Here is a 24,390-nt window from a genome sequence, read left to right on the forward strand (position 1 = left end):
TCACGCTGTCCCTGAATCCAAGCTACAACCAGTGGAGGGTAGCGTAAACAGAATAATCCAATAAATATAGAATCTATGCCATATGATATACAATCCTCAAAACTAGGTCGAACGATAAAAAGGTTAAGAGCACAAATATAGGCACATTCTGTTGTTTCAGTGCCATCTTCAAAACAAAAAATTCTTACAATTTAAAATATGTTACATAAATTAAGGAAGGAAATATTCACTAGCTTATCAGTAATAGACAGTTTGCTTCGCATTTTCCACTTGTTTTTAAAACATCCCTCTTTTGAATCAAGGTCTCGACAATTTTCTTCGCATACCCAGTGGATCCCAACAGAATAGATAGTGAAAATGATCTCTCACCACAGTTTTAATGTTTATCTGTTGTATGTCACAAACATAAATATTTGCAATACTTCCTATCTATGAAGCCTGATGTATCTACCTTGGAGTTATGTTTGACCAGGACATGTCTGTGAGAGCAGAATGGGAGGTAGAGCCTTCAGCTACCAGGCTCCTCTCCTGTGGAACCAGCTGGGTTTGGGAGGCAGACCATCTCTCCTCTCCTCCCCATTTTTCCCTGCTCACCCCAACCGGTCGAGGCAGATGGTTGCCCACATTGTGCCTGGTTCTCTCTGTATCTAGAGGTTTCTTCCAGTTAATGAGGGAGTTTTTCCTCCACACAGTCGCCAAAGTGCTTCTCATTGTGGGAACTGTTGGGTTTCTCTATAAAAAATGTCAAGGTCTTCAATATAAAGTGCCTTAAGATAATAAGATAACAAGGTTTCGTTTTAACAAGATTTTTAGTGTTATCGCAGGACCGGAAAAGAAAGATTTCTTAGCATTTTTTCCTGACAATTAGATGCATATATAGCTGTACTTTTATTCAAGGAAATACAGTGATTATACTAGAAACCTCACATTGCATCTCCGCAGCAGACATGATGCCTGTGTTAACAACAGACAAATGTGACACGCAGCAGATCCATGGAGCAGCCGTCACACAGCCAGTGCCAGGGAATCACTCAGCTTAGTGTAATAGTTAATAAATCATAGACATGGAAATGTAGCAAGAATTGTGTGGCCCAATGTAAAAGAGTAGAAGTAAATTTTGTTCATCTTAAATGTAACTGAGCAGGAGTAAAACGTATACTGCAAAACAACTACTCTCAGAAGTACAACTTTTTGAAATAACTACTCAAGTATACAATGCCTTGCATAAGTATTCTTTTTCCCATTTTGTACTGTTGCAAACTGGAATTCAAATAGACTTAAATAGACTTTTTCCCATTTGATCAACACAACATGCATAGTACTTTGAAGGTGCAAAATACCTTTTATTGTGACACAAACAATAATGAGAACAAAAAAGTTGACATCTGTTGGATGCATAAGTTTTCACCCCCCCTGAGTCAATACTTGGTAGAACCCCCTTTCGCTGCAATTACAGCTGCAAGATTTTTTGGGGTATGTCTCTACCAGCTTTGCACGTCTAGAGATGGAAATGTTTGTCCATTCTTCTTGGCAAAGAAGCTGAAGCTCAGTCAGATTGGCTGGAGACCGTCTGTGAACAGCAATTTTCAAGTCTTGCCATAGATTCTCAATTGGATTTAGGTCTGGGCTTTGACTGGGCCATTTTAAGACATTAACATGCTTGGATCTAAACCAGTGGTTCTTAAGCTGGGTTCGATCGAACCCCAGGGGTTCGTTGAGTCACTCTCCGGGGTTCGGCAGGGGTCAAGACACACACAGTATAGCTCGGTTCGCACTAGCAATGTCGGGCCGTCAAAAAATTGGCAACACACAATTTTTCTTCGCCGTGTTACACCGGGTTTACACCGGACGCTGAAGCGCCGCGCAGCGCCATTCTCAAGCGCGCAGCTTGAGAATCTCTCTGTCTGTCTGTTTGTAGTGGATGGGCAGATGGGGAAAGTTAATAATGAGAGGGGAAATATCGGGGAGATTGAAACTCCAGGACAACAGAAGGGGAATACAAAGTATGGGATGCATATTTGATCATTTATATAATATAAAATATGTCATTTATATCATTTTTCAGTGTGTTTCCTGACGCGATACGCTCGCGGCAAGCAGAAAAAATAGACTCGACGCCGAAACCATCGGTGCAGGGCGCGAGGCGCCCTTGGCGCGGCGCGGCGCATCGCAGCCGATGTGAACAGCACATTTGTGTAACAGGGGGGCGGAAAGGAGGCGCCTGGCTTTCCCTGGCGCTGCACGGCGCGGCGCTTCAGCGTCCGGTGTAAACCCGGCGTGAGATAAATTCAGCCCACTCGTATTATTCGTGACGTCACGCTCCGCTTGGCCATCATTGGCTGCAGCTGATCACGCCACATTGCGATCAGGAACTTGGTGCGCTCAGTAGTCGACTTGTGGCTGTTGTGATTGTACGTCATTTGTGATTTTCTTTTAATCTTTCAATCCCTTCATACTAACTATGACGAGCAAAAAAAGAAAGTGGTTGGACGAATACGTACAATATGGATTCACGTGTATAAAGGAACGTGATGGGAGTCAGCGTCCTCGATGCATGATTTGCAATGCCAAGTTGAGCAATTCTAGTCTAGCACCGGCAAAACTAAAGGAACACTTCCTAAAGCTGCATGGAGATGGGAAATGCAAGAACACAACGCTCGCTGAATTCAAGGTGAAGAGAGCCAGATTCGATGAAAAGGCTACTCTGCCTGTTCTCGGCTTTGTACCCATCGACAAACCAATCCTCACAGCATCGTACGAAGTTGCGTACCTGATCGCAAAGCAGGGCAAACCACACACCATTGGTGAAACACTCGTAAAACCAGCTGCATTGAAGATGGCGAATATCATGCTGGGAAAAGCTGCTGAAGATAAGTTATCCCAAATTCCTCTTTCAAATGACACTATCAGCAGCAGAATAGACGACATGAGCGATGGCATCTTGGCTCAAGTAGTTGCAGATCTGATTTCAAGCCCAGCAAAATTCAGCCTCCAACTCGACGGGACCACCGACGTTTCCAATCTAAGCCAGCTTGTTGTATTCGTGCGCTATATGAAAGACGACGTGATAAAGGAAGATTTTTTATTTTGTCTCGTGGATGACTTCTTCAGAGACAACGATCTTTCGTGGAATATGGTTTCTGCAGTTTGTTCGGACGGAGCTCCAGCCATGCTGGGACGACACTCTGGTTTTGGAGCGCTGGTGAAATCCGATGCACCACACATCATTGTTACGCACTGTGTTCTGCACAGGCATGCGTTGGCAACAAAAACCTTGCCTCCAAAACTGGCAGAAGTATTAAAAATTGTAGTTTAATGTGTGAACTACGTGCGAAATAGTGCTATGAAGCACCGCATCTTCAAAGAGCTGTGTAAGGAAATGGGCTCTGAATTCGAGGTACTTCTGTACCATTCTAACGTTCGGTGGTTATCCCGGGGAAAGGTGCTGAATCGTGTTTTTGCCATGCGTGTGGAATTAGCCCTGTTTTTCAATGAGTACCAAGATTGTCACGCAGATTGCTTCGAAAATTCTGAGTTCATTCTCATTTTGGCGTACATGGCCGATATTTTCGATGCTCTCAATCATCTCAATCGACAGATGCGGGGCGGTGGAGTCAACATCATCGAAGCGGAAGAAAACCTGAAGGCGTTTAAAAAAAAGCTACCTTTATGGAAACGACGAACAGAGAATGATAACTTCGCAAACTTTCCCCTGCTGGACGACTGTGTAGGTAAGATCGAAGACGTGTCTGGAATTGGAGACATTTCTGTACCTGGGGAGCTGAAGCAAGCAATTGCCATGCACTTAGATGAGCTCGCAAAGTCTCTCGACGGATACCTCCCCACCAGAGAGTCATATCCAGCATGGGTGAGACAGCCGTTCACGTTTAGTGTTGCGACAGCAGATGTCAACGATGAATACCTCGAGGAAATCATTGAACTTCAGCAGAGCCAGCTTCAACAGCAACTCTTCAGAACAACAACGCTCTCAACGTTTTGGTGTCACCAAATCGTACCATACCCTCTTATTGCTAAGAAAGCCCTTGAGATACTCACACCGTTTGTTACAACGTATCTTTGCGAGCAATCTTTTTCGAGGATGGTAGACATAAAAACTCAGAAAAGGAACAGACTTTGTTGTGAAAATGATATGAGAGTGGCACTTGCCAAGGTGAAGCCGCGCATTTCTGAACTTGTATCTGAAAGGCAACAGCAAAAGTCACATTGATTTGCAGTAAATATTCATTGAGTTATGTTTTTGTGTGAAATTCATGTTTTGTTGGTTTTGTTCTTTGAACACAGTGATTTTGTGTGCAACTGATGCATGGTTCATTTTGTGCACTAATAAAATATATACCTATGTTTTGAAGAAATCATATTTTATTTTTCCAATTACGAAGGTTTCGTGAATGCACTGATGAAGCTTGCAGGGTTCAGTACCTCCAATAAGGTTAAGAACCACTGATCTAAACCATTCCATTGTAGCTCTGGCTGTATGTTTAGGGTCATTGTCCTGCTGGAAGATGAACCTCCGCCCCAGCCTGAGATTTTCTTCAAGGATTGCCCTGTATTTGGCTCCATCCATCTTTCCCTCAGTTCTGACCAGTTTCCCTGTACCTGCTGAAGAGAAGCATCCCCACAGCATGATGCTACCACCACCATGTTTCACTGTTGGGATGGTGGGCTCAGGGTGATGGGCAGTGTTGGGTTTCCGCTACACAAAGCGTTTTGCATTGAGGCCAAAAAGTTCAATTTTGGTCTCATCTGACCAGAGCACCTTCTTCCACATGTTTGCTGTGTCTACCACATGGCTTGTGGCAAACTCCAAACGGGATTTCTTATGGTTCACATTCAACAACGGTTTTCTTCTTGCCACTCTTCCATAAAGGCCAGATTTGTGAAGTACACGACTAATAGTTGTCCTGTGGACAGATTCTCCCACCTCAGCTGTGGATCTTTGCAGCTCCTCCGGCTTGTCGGTTTGGGTGGACGGCCTTGTCTTGGTAGGTTTGCGGTTGTGCCATATTCTTTCCATTTTCTGATGATGGATTTTATGGTGCTCCGTGAAATGTTCAAAGCTTGGGATATTTTTTTATAACCTAACCCTGCTTCATACTTCTCCACAACTTTATCCCTGACATGTTTGGTGAGCTCCTTGGTCTTCATGATGCTGTTTGTTCAGTAATGATCTCTAACAAACTCCGAGACCTTCACAGAACAGGTGTATTTATACTGAGATTAAATTGCAGACAGGTGGACCCTATTTACTAATTATGTGACTTGGAAATGTGACTTGTGAAGGCAATTGGTCGCACCAGTTCTTTGTTAGGGGTTTCACAGTAAAGGGGGTGAATACATATTGCACTCAACATTTTTATTTGTAAATAATTTTGAATTCCATGTAATATTTCCCCCCACTTCCAAATGATGGACTATTTTGTGTTGGTCCATTACATAAAATCACAATGAAATAATTAATTTGTGGTTATACCATGACAAAATGTAGGAAAGTCCAAGGGGGGTGAATACTTATGCAAGGCACTGTATGTAGCGGAGCAAATGCCTCCCTCCCAAAACATCCAGACATTACTCTGAAATTTCCATAACACATCTCTTAAAACTTTAAAAGTCAGCCCTACTTAACAAAGGAAAAAATGGGGGCTGTGAGCTAAGGCCACATGTGGAGAGGCAGTCTAACCAAAGGAGTGCCCAGGGGTGCCACCAGTGACTCACCTCAGGTGCATCACAGCAAAGCACAGCAACTGTTACGTGTCTTAGGACCCCAGGGTAGAGACAGAGACACGGAGCACTGTTAGAGTGGAAAGTTAACAGGAGTTTATTGTCTGATCAGAATAGGGCAACCTAACCCCCCCCCCCACCACCACCACCACCACCACCACCACCACCCCTCAACATGTGGGAGCGGGGGTGCGTCGACGGTTGGCCATCCTCTTGTTCCTGGCGGCCGTGCGAACCAACGCTGCCCGAGCCTCTCTCCAGATCCTACGGCAGCGGCGCAGGTGTGACTGAACAGAGGGGACGTCCACTTCTTCCTCCTGGGAGGGAAACAAAGGCGGTTGGAAGCCAAACATAATGGTTAAGGGTGTCATACCTGTGGCAGAGCTGCTGAGGGAGTTATGGGCATATTCCACCCAAGCTAAGTGGGAACTCCAGGAAGAGGGATGTCGGGCGGAGACACAGCGTGGAGCTGTTTCCAGGTCCTGGTTGGCCTGCTTGGTCTGCCCGTTGGTTTGAGGGTGGTATCTGGAGGATAAGCTGACTGACGCCCCCAGCGCCAGACAGAATGCCTTCCACACCTGAGAGGTGAACTGGGCCCTTCGTTCTGAAACAATATGCATGGGTAGACCGTGTAACCAAAACACATGCTGGGTAAGGAGGTCAGCGGTCTTCAGGGCTGAAGGGAGTTTGGGTCTGGAAAAAAATCATATTGCATTATAACAACAAAATTAATTGGGACACTGGAATTTGAAAATTTTTCCTGGAAAACCCACGAGACAACAGTGATTTTATGAAATAATTCACAACTTGGCATTACTACACACATACGTTTATACAGATGACTATATTGTGTTAGCTGGCAAAGTCCAAAAGCACTTTTGGACACTACTCAGTTTATTCCATTCAGCTGGCATGAGAGCACAGACATGTTTTTTTACTGTCTGTGCCTTGCTTGATAGTAGTCAACTTTCAGTTAGCAACCCTTGATTGTTTTTTACAATCAATCATGGGATATTTTGAGTTTACTATTTAAGGTGTAATAATTTGATAACCTATTTCAACATGAGTTCCATTATATTAAGCCAGCCTCATAATGCTACTACATCATATAAGCAGTTTTAGCTGTGGCTCATTTTGACGAAGGAGCCATGTCCCATTTAACATGTGCCTGATTGTGATGTAGCTAAATCTGTTCTAAACCACAGTTTTCTGAAATCTTGTCAAATAATAAGTGACACAGCAGCAGTGTCATTGTATTTGTTTCCTGGTCTCAGAATGAGCCACTCCATCACAGCCTGCACCTTGGCGGGGTCTGCCCTGACCCTTCTCCACGATGTAGCCCAGAGAAGTGACAGACTGTGTGTGGAAAGAGTTTTTCTCGGCCTTGACAAAGTTTGTTTTCCAGTTTTTTCTCTGAAGCACTAACCTGACATGTTGTTGATGTTCTTGCAAACTCCTGAAGAAGATGAGGATATCATCTAAGTACAAAAACACAAAGCGATTAAGCATATCATGTAGAACATCTTTTACAAGACCCGGTACTCAAAGTGTCCCAGGGGGGTATTAAAGGCTGTTTTCCACTCATCGCCCTCTTTGATCCGGACCAGGTGATAAGCGTTGTGGAGGTCTAATTTGGTGAAGATGTAGGCTTCATGCAGGGGATCAAAAGCTGACTCAACCAGGTGAATATTTATTTTTAACAATGATATTGTTGAGGGCTCAAAAGTCAATACAGGGCTGCAGGGAGCCATCTTTCTTTAAAAAAAAGAAGAACCCTGCCCCACAGGGGATGAAGAAGCTGTAATGAGTCCTCCAGCCAGCGCCTCCTGGATGTGTGGCCAGGCTGGCCGCAGTAAAGGCAGAGACGTTCTCCGCTGTCGTTCTGTTGCCGTGAGCCGAGCCCTCCCCAGCTGCATGGGCTCCTCAGTGGATCCGGCAGAGGTAGAGCAGGGTACTGGATCAGGTGCCAGTGAACAGGGTGGGGTTCTAGAGAGTGAAGCTGGGGTTTGCAGGTGACATGCCATCTAGCTTTCTCTCTCTCATGCGATCGTCTAGTCTAATGGCTACGGAAATCAATCCATCTACGGATTTTAGTGTCATCCTTGACAGCTAGCTCATCTTTAATATTTTCTGCTAGACCCTGGGAAAATACACTCTGTAACGCGAGCGGGTCCCAGCCGCCCTGGCCCACTGTGTTGCCCGGCCCGAGAGCAGACTCACGACAAAAGCTATTTTTAACTCCATCAGAAATGTACATGTGGTATTGATTATCAAACACCAGAGAGCACTGGAGCAAAAATAGTCTGCAAGACCCCAACTCACCGGAGTAGCATTCTGGTGTGGGAATTGGTTGTTGCAGATTTTCCATAGGACACAGCTCTCTGCGCCCCAGACACTCCCACTTTTATTTACAGTGAATAGGTATTGATTTACGCTTTTTAAAACTAATGTGATTGGTGGACCCTTGACACCGTCTCAGGTATGTCACTGAGCTACATCCGCTTTGAGCTGACCGGTAAACATACAGTGACTTTTAATGGAACTGCGGCCAATCTGGTGATTTCTTTACAAAACCCCCCCCCCCCCAAAAAAAAAGAAGATAAAGGAGCTTGGACCGACCTGATTTACAGATTCAACAGCAAGTGATGAGGACGAGCTTACACCCGGGGTCCTGCTCTTGTTATGAGAGACAGAGGTGACTAACTGGATGTGGTGTAAGTATTTTACTGCTTCACCTGTTTGCTGTTTTGCGAGACCTAAAAGATCACTCTGAAAAATAGAAACTGCATGAAAGTTGCCACAGTCACGCCACTATTGATTGGCATCATAATTCACATTCACCGACAGTAATTAGCATGCTAACAGTTTCCCCTTCTCCAATCAAAACAGATAGTGGATAGATAGATTGTGCTTATACAGTTTCCTGTACAGACCAACACTGTAAAACATTGCTTCTGCTCTGATCCTGGTTTGTTTGTATCGTGTCAGAGTCTGTCTGGGTGTTCTCCCTCCACACTCCTGCTGACCTGCGCTTTTGATCCATACATGAAATAATGCAGAGCGTTTTCATCCAAGCTTGTCAATTGGAAATGTCATTGATTCACCTGCATTAGCATTGATGTTTTTTGGACATTATAGGTTTGTCACTTTAGTAACTGCAAACAATAGCATTGGTTTATTTAAGATCTCAAAAATGTTATTACAATGACCTTGAAAACAAGGGGTAGGGGTAGAGAGAAAGGGTGAAATGGGACTGGGCATAAAAGTTATGACTTACTTTTTGATTTATGCACTAATTTCTCAATACAAAGGTAAAATCTTTTCGCTAAAAAACCTTCTGAGCCCCTTTTCACCCTTGGCGCAGTTGTCAGATGGTAGGAATTATTAGTGCTTGACAAATCGATGACCTTGACTGACAGCCAGTGTGAAGAGAGCAACTTAATGATAACAAGGGTTTTGCGTGAAAAAGAATACAGGTGTGCCTTGCGATTTAGGCTTGCCCTGTGGTGTGCCTTGAGCAGAAAAAGTTTGAAAACCACTGTTCAAGAGAAAAGAGGTCTCAACGATTTTTCCCGCGTTCCAAGCGCTGTTCTCAGCTAAATAAACTCTGAAAATGATCTTTTACCACAGTTTTATTGTATTTGTCACAAACGTAAATGTTTGCAACACTTCCCATACCCCTTTTCAAAATAAAAGCACTCCTGCGTTCCTGTTGACTGAATCCATTAATTTGTCTTAAAAAGTTTTTTTATTTTGACATATTTGCAGGAGTGGAAAATGCACAGCGCCATACTGTATAGTACCGGCATTTATTTGCAAACACATACTTTTAAAATACAGTGATAATACAAGAAACCTCACAAGGGCTGTAAATTTCACATAAAGATCTTCAGGTGATGGGGAGTAGGCTCTCTCTCTCTCTCTCTCTCTCTCTCTTACACACACACACACAGGCTGAGCAAAAATCACGAAACGATGCGGTACAAAAAACGTCCCATGTCACTCAAATGTTGATGTAAAGTGACATCATAGTAAAAATACTTTTTCAAGGCAAACCCTATGTAAAAATATAGCAGCAGTGAACCGCTTCCGGTGTGACAGGCACACAACAGCGAGATGCAGCAGAACAGCGTCCCAGCCGATCCGCTGCCGTTTGGCATCCAGTGTGCCCCGATCATTATGTGTGCCTGTCACATCAGATGCAGTTCAGAAACGGAATGTCTAATGCCATCTCCGCTATATTTTTACATACATTGTACATATCGGCGAGTCACACCTAGCACCCTCTTGCCAAAGGAGGGGCTGCTGCACATATGGAAGCAAGCAAGGCATCCCACCACAAAGCCCATGAGATAGCCACACTACGGTTGGAGTGCGCTCGAACCCCAGAAGGTGCAGGCGAACCTGAGAGCTCATATGACTTCTGAATTTGTCCACAACACAGTGGGATAGTCTAGGCTTTGATAAGGGCCTACTAAGTTTATTGGAATTGAAGCAGACCAGCCAGTCGTCAAGGTAATTGAGGATCCTGAGACCTTGGGTGGAGATTCCCACACTCCACCTCCTTAATGGCTCACTTTTCTATTGGAAAGTTCTAATCAATTCATAATATACATTATCTCAAGGCACTTTACATAGAAGGTCAAGACCTTAGAATGTATAGAGAAACCCAACAGTCCCCACAATGAGCAAGCACTTTGGCGAGAGAAAAAATACCCTCATTAACTGGAAGAAACCTCTAGCAGAAACAGACTCAATGTGGGCGGCCATCCGGAAAAATGAGGAGAGGAGAGATGGGTGCAAAAGAGGGGAGAGAAGAGAGAGAGATAGGGGGAGGGGGAGGGGGAGGAGAGTGGGAGAGAGAGGAGAGAGAGAGACCAGGAACACTTGTGCACCTACAGGTTTCAGCTCTGACTAGTTATAATGAAAAAATTTTTAAAGATAATAATGAGGATAGAAGCCACAATTCATATAATAATTAATTAATAATAATTATTATTATTGCTAATAATAATAATAATAAAATAATGATAATAATAAAACAAATAATTGTTGGTATTCTGCATCTCTGAAGTCAGATATACCTGCAAAGAGAGAGAGAGACTATGGGAGGGAAAAAAACACACAGTTAGTGACATGTAGTAAAATAAATAAATGAATGCGGGGGAAGAGAGAAGGGGAGAAGTGCTCAGTGCATGATAGGAATTCCCCCAGCAGTCTAGACCTATAGCAGCATAACTAAGGGATGGTTCAGGACTCACCCAAAAATAGTAAGGGAAATTAATGACTTCCTGGGGCATAATGCCTATCCTTTTGCTTCATCTTCCAAAGACCGGTATATTATAAAGAGGAGATGTGAAAATTACACTTTCAAGGGTAAGTAGTAGGCTTTGTCCTTCCAAACAATAAGTCACTAATGTTGAGTTACTAATATCACCATGGCCCTCAGATGGGCAGCTTCACTACGTTTGCCGTAAACGGAAGCAGGGCGAGTATCTTGCCAAAGTTGTTACCTCATCAGAGGAGGCAGATGAAGTGTTTGTGGCTTTCCATGCGAGTGAGCATGGAGGCCATCGTGGGATGAAAAAAACATCAGATGCCATTTCCTTGCGGTACAACTGGCCTGGGATGGAAAAGGACATATGAATATGGGTGAGCTTGATCTAAATTTGTTTCTCTGTGCATGGTGGTTTAAGTTAAACACTCTTTCATATTCAATTGGTTTTTTTTCTCATTTACTGATTTCTTAAATTTGTTTGGGTACTGGAGTGTCCTCAATGCCAGGCCAGAAGGAATGTCCTAAAAATATAAAAGGCTTACATCCCAATTGAGGTGACTGCACTGAAATGAGTCCCCACCCCAGAGTAAGAACACATTTCAATAACATGCTCTCTTTCCTCAGGTAACTGAGCATCTTGAGCTTGTGGGGATGGATCTGGTTGGCAAACTGAGGCCAACCAAAAATGGTCACCAGTACATTTGTGTAATAATAGATTATTTCGCAAAATAGACAGAGGCTTATCCTTTGAGGACCAAATTTGCTGCTGAGGTCACTGAGTGCATCCCCGAATTTTTTTATAAGTTTGGTGCACCAAAAAGGCTTCTCACAGACCAAGGAAGAGAATTTGTTAATAAGTTAAGACCTCCTCATGCCATCTGTATCTTAAATTATATGGGGTCAATATGAATGTTTCCACTTTTCTTTCAGCTCAACTATAATTTCTGTGAGAAGCTGGCAATAAAAATAAGTCTCTGCTCTCCCTACCACCCCCAGACTAACGGCTTGGTGGAAAAAATGTATGGAACTACTCAAAGGTATTGTAAATGTCTATTTGTGTCTTCATTAACACTGTGCAGGCTTAAGGTCACAATGTTGTGTGTATGACCTTACAGGACCTTGACTAAATTTGTGGATGACAAACCCAACACTTGGGATGGCCACCTCCAGGCAACAGTGTTTGCTCTCAGGACCAAGAAAAAACTCACCACCAGATACTCCCCCTTTTTCCTCATGTTTGGTCAAGGGCCAGGTACCCTACTGAGGTTCCCAAAGAGTATGTGGTATGTAGTAAAGTACACATTTAATGTGTGTATTCTGGTAAAAATGGAAATTATGATGCTTAACTTCATGGTTGCTGCAACTCAACATTCTGATGTGTTTCTTGACACAGGTGACAGATGATGGTGTGGAGGCTATTATTGCCTAGGAAACGCAATCTGTGGGAATGCAGAACCTCCCTGCCCATTACACCTCAGCTGAAGCCAACATGGGGAAAATGAGGGAGAAAGAGAGAGGAGATGGAACATGATGACAACTTCAAAGTTGGAGAAAAAGTCATGAGGGCCAATATACGCCAGGAGCAACGGAGGGGGGGAGGTGGCGACCTCCATGCTCGGCCCCTTCATGATTGGGAAATTGGAGGGGAAAGTGCTGACCTTGTCACTCCTAAAAGTAAGGTTATTCATTAAGTCAACATCGACCAGCTAAGCAGGTATATTGAGCCCACGCCACGTATCCCCCACAAATGATGACTGACTGCCCATCCACCATCTCCGTCTCACCCTCACTTGGATCTCCTTCCGTCTTACCCTCACCCATATCTCCAGCCATCTCACCCTCACCAACATCTCCAACCACCTCAACCACATCTCCAGACGTCTCACCCTCACTTCCAGCCGCCTCACCGTTACCCGCATCTCCAGCAGTGTGTCCCTGCAAGAGTTGGCATCAAAGTCCAGTCAGACACTTTGGAAACAGTTAATAGCAAATTATAAGTAAAATGTTTATTGCAAGTCATTTGTCAACTTTTTTCTATATAGTGGTACAGAAAATGTGGTCTGCCGAAAAACCAGAGTTGTTGTTAACCAAGATGGGTCCATACAAAGTGTTTACACACAACCAAATGACATTTGGCAAGGGAAGAGCAAAGGACTGAGGAAGGTAAGTGATAAAATGTGATTGCACTGAATATTAGGGAGGATTTTTTTTATTCATGCTCCTTTACTTGTAGGCCTATATGTTTTTTTTCTATGTCCTATGTTTATTAATTCTATTAATTTTTAAATATTAGAGCAGATTGCTCATGTATAAACCTGATTCATTTTCTGTGGACTATATTGCCTTAATGCAGGTAGATACCTTGGACTATGAGGTCATGGTTGGAGCTGTCTGCGAGCACCAACATTGGACACTAACTGTAAGGGGCTTTGGCTATAATCACAATATACAGCTCTTGTTGTTTGAATAATTCCTTGTTTTTACATTTGTCCAGATGATGTATCCTAAACAGAGTATGTGGATCCTTTTGGAGCACAGAAGGATGCATTAAAAAATGCATAGCAGTGACCAGGTAGAGGGGGCCATGGTGTAGAGGGGGTTCACAGATTTTGAACGAGGTATTATTCATTATTACTCTGCTACACAGGACTTTAATGAGTCATCGAGGCGTCAACTGCTCCCGCTGGTCCTGTGACACAATTGCACACTCTCATCAAGAGGATGCAACCTCATGTGGCATTATTGTGTGTAAAGTAAATGAACGTGCTTTGAATCAATCAGTTCAGAAATAAATGGTTGGACCGTTTACGCATTCCTGTGTTTTCCACGTGTTTCTTGTTACAGTTAGCAGACATTATTTTAAATGAAGAGGACTTGGATGTAATTTTTACTAAGCTTGGGATCACAACTATCAGAATGCAGATAGGCCAAAGGCTAATCAAAGAAGCAGGTTAGTTTTTTGTTATTAGTTATTGTAAAACAGGAGCTATTTATTTGAGAAAATAACATAACTATGTGTAATGAACAGATGATTTGTCCTGCCTATGTCGAGTGTGTGGTGTATAGATTACAGATGTGCAATGGGTAAGGCAGATTTTAAGCACTTTCAGTTGATTCATGTCTTACTTATGGTACTGCCATACATGTTGATTATTTTCTCTACTTTCAGATGCTTGTAAACTTTGTGACAGCTGGTTCCATTGCAGCTGTGTTGGGCAACCACCAGTGGATGGTCACTTTTATTGCCCACTGTGCATTTAAACATATAAGTGTCTAACTGGTGTCTATTAATTTAACGTTAATTGTAGCTGACACCCCACAAATTAAAGCAACCAACAATGCAGCTTAACAATAAACGCCAAACCCAATCCAGCCATGGCAGTTTGAAGTTGGTGAAGATGAGTGTGCAGGTTGTGCTGTGTCTATACACTAAATAAACGATGACAATTATGTGAGCTGCAACACCGGATCTTCCACTGAAAACATCTGGAGCACAGAGAGTGTAAACAAGTATCACCAGTTGCCATGATCCCCAGTTAAACTGGAACACCGGCTCTACAGTGTTGTTTACATCACGTGCAGGGGAGATGGCGTTATATCGTCTAGATTGAATTCTTGCATTCATAACGTAAAGTGCAGATTTCATTCGAGCAGAGAGGACAGGATGGAATCTTCAGCGGATCCAGGTGTGTTTCTTCTGCCTTTGAGGGTTAATATCTTCAGGTGTGGGAGAAGTTGGTAGAGCAGCAAGGCTTCTTTGCCAGAGCTTCAGCTTTGGGAGGAACGCTGTCGCTAACGCTGTTACTAGCGTTCGAATTAAAATATTCAGCTGTAGTTTTTCTTGAGTTGGGAAGTAGTTGAAGACTTCCTCGTGGTTAAGGCCTGATAAATGAATATTGCAGGTGCACAGCTCTGATGTTTGATTCAGACTCAGAGTTAATCTCGAGGGACTAAGCCCCGAGTTTCAGGAATAAAGCGGACTTCTTCCCCTGATGACCTGGACTCATTCGGATTGAGAAAAAAGTGACCCGCGGAGCCCAGGGGCACAACGATCACATGATCAACAGCTGAGATGCTGAAGCAACTTGCAGGAATACTCATGCAGCAGCGGGGCAAGCAAAGGGAGTGATGGGAAATTATATCTGCTGAAATAGACCGTCTAATAGAGTGGGTGTGTATTATAGATGATTATAGAGAGTGAGGTATGTCACTTAATGTATGTCAGGTTGGAGAGAGACTGATCCGAGTGGTGTGGCTCGCTTGAGGTGCCAGAGAGGTGTAGACTGAGAGGTGCAAATGGTAGATGAAGAGATAAGTCAGTTTATATCCCAGTTAAATGGTGCAGGAGAGAGGTATCCTTATACTCATTCAGTATGAATAATACAATATTAAAAGACGTGTTAGTAAAAACAGAGGAACGTGATTCCAGTGCCTTCATGGGTCTGAGATTAAGGTAGAGAACAAGAGTTTTTTACGAAAGACAAGTAACTACTAGTAAGAGTAAGAGTTATCTGAAATGTGAGGGTTTTATAGCATTTTATGTTCATTCCATGTAGACTTATAGAAAACAAAACATATTTACCTGCACACACACTTTACCCTGCTTGAATATGATAATAAATAATTCAAAAATAAGAACTATTGGGTTGAATCAGCTCACTTTAACTGTAAACAGAACTTCTAAGAATAAAGGTTGTTTCTCTCCACTGTTGCAAAGTGTTTGCTAATTGTGGGAGATGTTGGGTTTCTCTCCACACTATTCTAAGGTCTTGACCTTATTATGTGAAGTGCCTTGTTTTATTTTATTTATTAAATTTGCTAATTTTACCCATGTCATCCTACTGTAAACATAAAATGTTTGAGGTTTACTGATAGTTGAGGTGTTCACATTGAGTAGTCCTTGAGTGTTCTAAGGTCTACCAGCCAGCTCCGCTCTTATCTCACTTTCAGCCATGGAATATTGTGGACCATAAAGCCAAATGGACAGCTGCGGAACATCTTGATGTTCAATGGTCATGGCCGGTGTGCAACAAAGTACAGAGATAACGTGATCAAACTGTTAATCTGCTGTACGGACTACAACAGGAGAGCCTTGTCTAAGTTATTTCATAATGTATCTTTATATTTGTTTTGAATTTCATCGTGTCACATGTGTATCAGTAGTTACTTCAGTGGGAAAGTATTTATACCATAACTGTATGAAAAAAGTTTAAATTCTTTGAAATACAGCACTATTTTATTTTGAAAGTCATAAATAATAAAATTAAACTTCATTTATAAATTAAGAATTACTTGCTTACTAAATAAAATAGTTGTCAGTCTGTTACAATAATATTGTATTTTTTACTTTTATTAAATACTAATTTCTTAATATTATGTTGACCTGATGTAAGATACATACCATGTAAGTACAATATCTCTGGTTCATTTCCCTCCATCTCTCCATGTTTCCTAAGATAATCTATGTCTCCCAAATAAACTATCCAATGATGACAAAAAACCTAATCTTCTTCAACATATTCTCATTCTCATATTATCGCACAGTTTTACATCTTAATTTAATATTAACATTTCGTAAAAACCGATGTAATAACAATAACTTACTTTATAATAGTCAACATTTAATTGTTGTAGTTACTCACTTATTCACAAGTCCTCAACATACACCCATTGCTCAGTTTCAATTGATGAACTTTTACATACTTTAAATTACAGTTTAATCTCGAGTCAAGCTACCATAACAACAGTGATAACAATTTACTCATCAGGAATATGATCCACAGTATTCTAAGGTCATTTGGCTGATTAATGATATAATGAGTGATACATCCACTGACCTAAATTACAAACTGATAATGTGTGTACAGAGTGCTGCATTGAGTAAATTATTGCCTACATATGTTTCAGACTTAGCAGGATCTTATCAAAACATGTTCTAATAGTCATTGGGTTTATTACCCCAATTTATCAAAGGCTGCTACACCTCCTACTTTCTCTGTGCACACTCAACTGTATAAAAGCCCAAACTTAGCTGCTGTTGCTTGGCTCTCACATCCAGTCCCAAGGTTTGTTTACAGAGGATTATGTTGAGAATTGCATCTTCCTTGTGTCTCTTGACCCTGGTTAATTTTATTTTGTTTTCATCTTATTTTATTTAGCATCCAGAGAAGGTCAAGCTCAAGATGACCAGGCTCACAATTCTAGCAGGTACCTATCCTCCTTATTTTCACACACACACACACACACACACACACACACACACACACACACACACATACACACACACACACACACACGCTTTATTTCTTAAACTCTTACCTTTCTATATTCTTCAGGGTTATGTCTGGTGATGTGCCAGCTGGGTAAGTCCTAACTGTTAACTTGCTTTGATCAACCAGAATATGACTTAATGTTTTCATTTGAATTTCATTACTGAAATCAAAGCTCCAACACAGGATCTGCCAGCCAGATGGTGTGCTACTTCACCAACTGGTCCCAGTACAGACCTGGTGAAGGCAAGTATATGCCACAAGATGTGGACCCCTTCCTTTGCACCACCCTGATCTATGCCTTCTCCATGATCAACCATAAAAATGAGCTGGTTACGTATGAGTGGAATGATGATGTCCTCTACAAGTCCTTCAATGCTCTAAAGACTAAGTAAGTTGCCAGTGTTGAGGTACACTTGTATTGCATAGAGGGTAAAGGTCAAGCTAAGACAAAGTATCCATAGACTTGCAGAAGTGAAGTTCCCTCAAAAGAAGCCTTCGGTGGGTTAATTTTTGCTCAATGAGACTTTTGCTGACTCAAGACTCTTGTTTCCAAAATGCTAAAGCATTAGTTTTAATTAAGCCTCAATTATACATTGTTCATGTAACCTGTTAGAGGCAATAACATGCTTGGCTTAAGTGTGATAGAAATGTAATCTACCCTCTCTGTTGTTTCCAGGAATCCTCACCTGAAGACTCTTTTGGCTGTTGGTGGGTGGAACTTTGGTTCAACACAGTGAGTAACAGTTAAAAAAATTAACACAATGTATCAATTACTATATTCATGTACAGACAGGAGTTATGTCCATGCCCTATAAGCTTTACTGTTGAAACATTCTGAAAGCCTACCAAAGTTTTAAGTGTGACAGCTAAAATGTAGTTTTCTGTAAGATAGCTGACACCTAGTCACTTCTAATTCTTAAATATATTTACTGCATGCTTAGAACAGCAATAAATAACTAACAACAGAATATGGATTGGCAGCCATCAAGCTGACACATAAAAATGGAAGAAATGCTACTAAATGCTGTAAAATTGGTTCTGCATCATGCCTCATTTGATAACTGTGGCAATGGACCTTGCCACGGGGCTCTCCCACACACAGCCAGAGACACACGCGTTGCTTTTACGCATCTTTATTAACGTCACCAAACATAAACTGAAATCAAACATAAATCAGACTGGCTTTCCAGCTCAGTCAGGGCGTCTCTCCAGTCTCGGAGTCTCTGAGTTCCTCCTGGGTTCGTCCTGCTCTCCCAGCCCCCTCACCTCCACAATAACAAAGCTCAATGTTCCCTGCAGGTTCTCCATTATGGTCTCCACTCCTGCCAACCGTCAGTCATTCATCCAGTCTTCAATCAAATTTCTGAGGACTCATGGATTTGATGGTCTGGATCTGGATTGGGAGTACCCTGGTGCTCGTGGAAGTCCTCCAGAGGACAAACAGAGGTTCACTTTACTCTGCAGGGTGAGTGTAGATCTCTTTTGCTTCAGTTTTAAGCGGAAACCCACAGCAAAGGTTGCATGGTCACGGTTTGTGTATTTGTCATTTTTGTATGTGAATTTGCAGGAACTTGTTGAAGCCTATGCAGCTGAAGCAAATGCCACTAGCAATCATCAGCTCATGCTGACTGCTGCAGTGTCTGCTGGAAAGGGAACCATCGATGGTGGATATGAGATTGCTGAGATTGCAAAGTGAGTGTCCTTTCTCAAATAACTCTTTCAAGGGAAAAGTGAGGGTTCAGCAAAGGTTTTTGAGAATGTTTTTTTTCATTTTATTAGGGAACTGGACTTCATCAATGTAATGACCTATGACTTCCATGGAACATGGGAGATGTTCACAGGACACAACAGTCCTCTGTACCGTGGCTCCGAGGATTTTGGAGACTTAATCTACTTCAACACAGTGAGTAGAAATTGAGGACTGAAAATAATAACTCAAAAGAATCCCTTTAAAAAAATGTCACTGCATCTGCCCCCAACCTTTGTAGGACTTTGCTATGAAGTACTGGAGAGATAATGGCACCCCAGTGGAGAAGCTGAGGATGGGATTTGCTACTTACGGTCGCACCTTCCGTCTAACATCATCAAGCACTGGAGTTGGAGCCCAAGCCAGTGGCCCTGCTTCAGCTGGTCAATTCACACGTGAAGCTGGATTCTGGTCCTATTATGAGGTGTCATTCATATAGATAGGGGGGAAGTTAACTTTTTATGATGTATGGAATATATTGGTTACACTGGCATTAAATGGTTTTAATCACTCATCATACTGTTTAGATCTGTGGTTTTGTGAAAGACACAACCATTCAGTGGATAGAGGACCAGAAGGTGCCCTATGCTATTAAGAACAATGAGTGGGTTGGATTTGACACCAGGGAGAGCTATGAAATCAAGGTATGTTGTATGTCAATACTATAACTTAAACACATTTACAATGTTTCCAGGGTAGTTACACCAATTTCTATTAAATTTTGCCCCAATAGGTCCGATACCTGCAGGAGCACAAGTTTGGTGGTGCTTTCGTGTGGGCCTTGGATTTGGATGACTTTGCTGGACGATTCTGCGGAGAGGGCAAACACCCTCTGCTGGCTCACCTCCACAAGCTTCTTGATATTGGTGAGTTTATTGTATGTTTCTCCAGATTTTTTCATAAAGTTATGTTTTTTTTTACATTTTTGTAATTTTCCCTCAAGATATTTATATCCTTTTATGATTTAAGTTTCATTTGTACTGAAATCTGGTACTTCAGATGCCTATAATTGCCAACATGAAGGGTCATATTATGAAATACCATAATATGATATTCTGAATGACCCATCCTCTCTACTATGTATTGGAGAAATAAAACAATGCACAGTGCTGTCTGGATTATTCATTACATCAAATGTAACATACATTTCTCCTCCCTTTCTCATCCAGAGCTGCCCCCACTGCCCCCAACCACCACTCCCAAACCTGGTGCTACCACCACTACCCAAACCACCACCACCACCACCACCACCCATGCCCCAGGACCTGGCTTCTGCAATGGCAAACCTGACGGCCTGTATGCCAACATAGATGACAAGAGCAGCTTCTACATGTGTGCTCATGGTATCACCCACGTGAGGTACTGTGGAAATGGATCTGTCTTTGATGACACCTGCAAGTGCTGCAACTGGCCCTGAACCACGAATGAAGACCAAATGTATAACTGATGCAAATTCTATTAAACATCTATTAAACAAAATATAAACACCATGTTTAAAGTAATTTACATGAATCACTATCATTGGTGTATAGATCCAATATATTTTCTTGTGAAATATGAAACATTTTAAAAGAATTGAAGTACATTCATTATTTCAGTCTACTCATTTATTTGTTCATTTGAATCTACTAGTTTCTCCCTGCACACAGTTCAGCTGTAACGCTAGGTATATTTCTTCAGCACTGGTGTCAGCACGATACCCTTGTATTTGTGCTTATGTTAAAACAGGTTTAATTTGATTAACTTGACTTTTATATCATATAGTCATTATTATTATTCTTTAGTATCTTTCACAATGAGGATGAAGTGAGACAGGAACAAGAGTAGAGGAATGACATTCAGTAAATAGTTAGGGCAACTGAGTGGTAGTCAAACCAGCATTTCACTGCTCTCAAAAGGCCTTAACCAATGTCGGCGCGTCCATATAGGCGAACTAGGCAACTGCCTAGGACGGAATGTTAAATGCTGAGGAACGTGTCAAACACGCTGCACCTGCAGCTGCGTCTTTCACCGCCTCCCGTCCCCAGCTCTCAAGAGCCAGTGGTCGATTCAATTTAATTTAACTTTATTTCAGGAGCGAGAGAAAATGTGTGTGTGTGTCCTCAACATACACATGCACACAAACAGGCCCCCACTCACTTGCTCAGAGCGACACACACAGTGAGATGAGAGGAGCATTAACATGAAGCAGCCGGTAAGTGACTTTGTTGAAGAACAGTGAAAACAAACTGAAAATACTGAGTTTCCACTGCGGTCCACAGTTGCTCAATGATAAGAAGGTCGGTTTGTATTGAGCTGGAGTTTCCTGTGTCCTCCACACTCCTGCTGACCTGCTCTCACTTTAACTAATAAACACATTCGGAATATATGTCACTAATAAAAAAACTCATTTTCTAGAGGTCTACCTGATAGTGCTGTAGCTAAATTTAAGGAAATAATTCCAATTACATTTAAACCCATATTATCCGTCGATATAACCAACAAATTCTTTAAAAACCCTAGCTCCACTGAGATGGGCCATCTTGTCGATAGCTCTGTAAGGTCATTACGATTAACATTAGACTCAATAGCGACTCTAAAAAAGAAACGTGTAAAACATAGTAAATTAGCTCCGTGGTATAATTCCAAGACACATGAATTAAAACAAGTGTCAAGAAAACTAGAAAGGAAGTGGCGCTCCAGCAACCGTGTTGAATATCTCCTAGACTGGAAGAATAGTGTTAAAGCATATAAGAAGGCCCTCCACAAAGCAAGAGCTGCCTACTACTCCAAATTAATAGAAGAAAATAAAAAAAGGTTTCTCTTCAGCACTGTAGCCAGGCTGACAGAGAGTCACACCTCCACCGAACCCAGTATTCCTCGATCCCTAAATAGCAATATCTTTATGAACTTCTTTAATGATAAAATTCTAACTATTAGAAATAAAATCAACCATCTCCTGCCCTCAGTTGGCACTAATACCCCACCAAGAATAGAAATCTCAGAAACAGCTGAGAATCTTATCAATTATTTAGACAGCTTCTCTCTGATCAACCTTGATCAGCTGACCAAAATAATCTCATGTTCTAAACCCACAACTTGTATCTTAGATCCCATTCCTACAAAATTACTTAAAGAAATTCTGCCCCTAATTGATTGTACATTACTGAACACAATCAATCTGTCATTATCATCAGGATATGTACCACAGTCCTTTAAACTAGCTGTAATCAACCCCTTCTCAAAAAATCCACCCTGGACCCGGAGGTTTTAGCCAACTACAGACCGATATCTAACCTCCTCTTCCTGTCTAAAATCCTTGAAAAGGTTGTAGCCAATCAGCTGTGTGAGTTTCTCCAGGAAAGTAATGTATATGAAGACTTTCAGTCAGGGTTTAGAGCTAATCACAGCACAGAGACAGCCTTGGCAAAAGTCACTAATGATCTTCTAATAGCTTCAGATCAGGGATTTGTGTCTGTCCTCATTCTGTTAGATCTTAGTGCAGCATTCGACACTGTGGCAGTCGACCATGCCACGGGGCTCTTCCACACACTGGAAGGACTTTGCCAGGATGTGGGGTGTTAATTGTCAGAGATCCACCCAGTTCCACAGCACTATTCAAACAAAAGGAGCAATTTTCTCCTCTATGAGGAGTACGGCTCTGCCTTGTTCTCTATTCCCCAGGTCACACAGGCGGCACCTGGCTGGTGGGAAGCCCTACAACAGTGTCAGCTAATAGAAACTATGCACAGTGATGGCAACTCTGGTCACCTACGGATGCAAGCTGATGGCCCCCTCCAGATTACTGCTGGCACTACAGTTATGGTCCCAGCCACAGGCCGAAAAGGTAACAAATACCACATATAAACACTCCTATTAGAACCAGATAATAACACAAATAACCTTCCTGCAGGCCTTCTGATCTCCACAGCATTGGTAGCTCTCAAAAATGGTTTGGCCTCTGTCCCAGTTTCCAATGTAAGCAGAAGTGGCTTACCTGCAGCCACGAGTTACCCTGGGCTTGTTGCACTCTGTTGATGTAGTTGAAACTGTTAGACTTAATAAACACAATGTTTATTTCCTTTTACCGTTTATTTCTTTTCACTCTTCAACTACAACACATGGACACTGCTATTACATTTCCACCCAGGAACAACTAACACACCCCAGCGCAACCCGCGGTCAGAGCATGGGGTCAAAGGGTGCCCTTCCTTTCCCGTAAAGTATGTAGTAGAGGGGAAATACATGTTAACAGAAACTAATAGGTCAACAATAGTGTTCAGTGAGGAAGTCAATTCCCAGGGCCAAGTAACAGTGAAATGTTCCCAGGCCGCAGCTGGGAAAGCACCTGACTTAGATTTGGAATCTGTAGACCTGTCCAATTTGACACTCCCAGACCAAGCTGCTGCAGAGATAGTGTTAAGGAAATATGGAGATGTATGGCCTTTTGGCCTTTGCAATGCTACAAGCACATTTCAAAGGTTGATGGAAAGGATATTTGGTGATCTGAGTTTCCAGTCCTTGCTTATGTACTTGGATGATGTAATAATCTTCTCAACATATGTTGAACACCATTTGCAGAGGCTGGAGATGGTATGTTACACAGCTTTTCAGAAACTCAAAACCAAACTCACCACAGCACCAATATTGGCTTCAGCGACTTTTTACGAGCCATTTATTTTGGATGTGGATGCTAGTCATAATGGCCTGGGAGCAGTATTGTCACAGGATTGTGAGGGTAAGATCAGCCATATTGCATTTGCCAGCAGACATCTAAGAAAAAGCGAAAGAAATATGCAAAATTACAGTTCCATGAAATTGGAATTTTTGGCCCTTATGTGGGCTGTTACAGAAAAATTTCGTGAATATTTGCTGGGCCAAACATGTACTGTGCATACAGATAACAATCCCCTCAGTCACCTACAAACAGCCAAATTGGGAACAGTGGAACAGAGGTAGGCCTCAGAGCTTGCAAATTTTGATCTAGACATTAGATATAAACCAGGCCGTGCAAATGGAAATGCAGATGCTTTGTCAAGGCAGAACGTGACCACAGAGCAGGTGGTGGCCCTTGCACCCACAACACTTTTGCCAGAAGATCTTAGGTGTGCTTTGCAGAAAGAACATGCACCACTAACCTTCCAAAACTGTGTTTCCCAGATGGGGATGGTGTCTCCCTGGGCGGCAGAGGCCAATCTCTCTGTGTTGCAGGCAGAAGACCCTGTAATCAGGGAGTTCCGCAGTTTTTGGGACAGACAAAGACCACCAAATATGGAGGAGAGAACAACTGCATCCCCTATGGTTTTGAAGTTGGTGAGACAATGGGATAGGAATATCTATATGCGGATATGGAATTTTTTTAATTTCTACAATTC

At 42.2% G+C, this 24,390-nt stretch overlaps 2 protein-coding genes across 2 annotated transcripts; both read left to right on the forward strand.

The window, feature by feature from the left end:
- Positions 1-2,554: 2,554 nt before the first annotated feature.
- LOC118104687 (protein ZBED8-like) lies at positions 2,555-4,321 on the forward strand. Its single transcript, XM_035151734.1, has 3 exons — positions 2,555-3,252; positions 3,340-4,059; positions 4,303-4,321. Exons 1-3 carry the CDS (start codon positions 2,555-2,557, stop codon positions 4,319-4,321), a joined length of 1,437 nt encoding a protein of 478 aa, XP_035007625.1.
- A 12,878-nt stretch (positions 4,322-17,199) lies between these two features.
- On the forward strand, positions 17,200-20,453 carry LOC118104952 (acidic mammalian chitinase-like). The gene is made up of 11 exons (XM_035152274.2): positions 17,200-17,224; positions 17,353-17,379; positions 17,473-17,677; positions 17,966-18,022; positions 18,589-18,754; positions 18,857-18,981; positions 19,069-19,192; positions 19,278-19,460; positions 19,564-19,680; positions 19,770-19,902; positions 20,206-20,453. Exons 1-11 carry the CDS (start codon positions 17,200-17,202, stop codon positions 20,451-20,453), a joined length of 1,410 nt encoding a protein of 469 aa, XP_035008165.1.
- Positions 20,454-24,390: the final 3,937 nt, after the last annotated feature.

Source organism: Hippoglossus stenolepis, chromosome 3 (assembly GCF_022539355.2).
Source record: "Hippoglossus stenolepis isolate QCI-W04-F060 chromosome 3, HSTE1.2, whole genome shotgun sequence".
NCBI classification, from domain to species: Eukaryota; Metazoa; Chordata; class Actinopteri; order Pleuronectiformes; family Pleuronectidae; genus Hippoglossus; species Hippoglossus stenolepis.

What these genes read in the sequence shown, in the direction of transcription:
- LOC118104687 (XM_035151734.1), top strand. Translation starts at nt 2,555, where the DNA reads ATGATTTGCAATGCCAAGTTGAGCAATTCTAGTCTAGCACCGGCAAAA. An exon ending in ACGCACTGTGTTCTGCACAG is followed by an intron (nt 3,253 to 3,339) that starts GCATGCGTTGGC and finishes CGTGCGAAATAG; the next exon opens with TGCTATGAAGCACCGCATCT.
- LOC118104952 (XM_035152274.2), top strand. Translation starts at nt 17,200, where the DNA reads ATGACCAGGCTCACAATTCTAGCAG. An exon ending in TCTGGTGATGTGCCAGCTGG is followed by an intron (nt 17,380 to 17,472) that starts GTAAGTCCTAAC and finishes GCTCCAACACAG; the next exon opens with GATCTGCCAGCCAGATGGTG. An exon ending in GGTTCACTTTACTCTGCAGG is followed by an intron (nt 18,755 to 18,856) that starts GTGAGTGTAGAT and finishes GTGAATTTGCAG; the next exon opens with GAACTTGTTGAAGCCTATGC.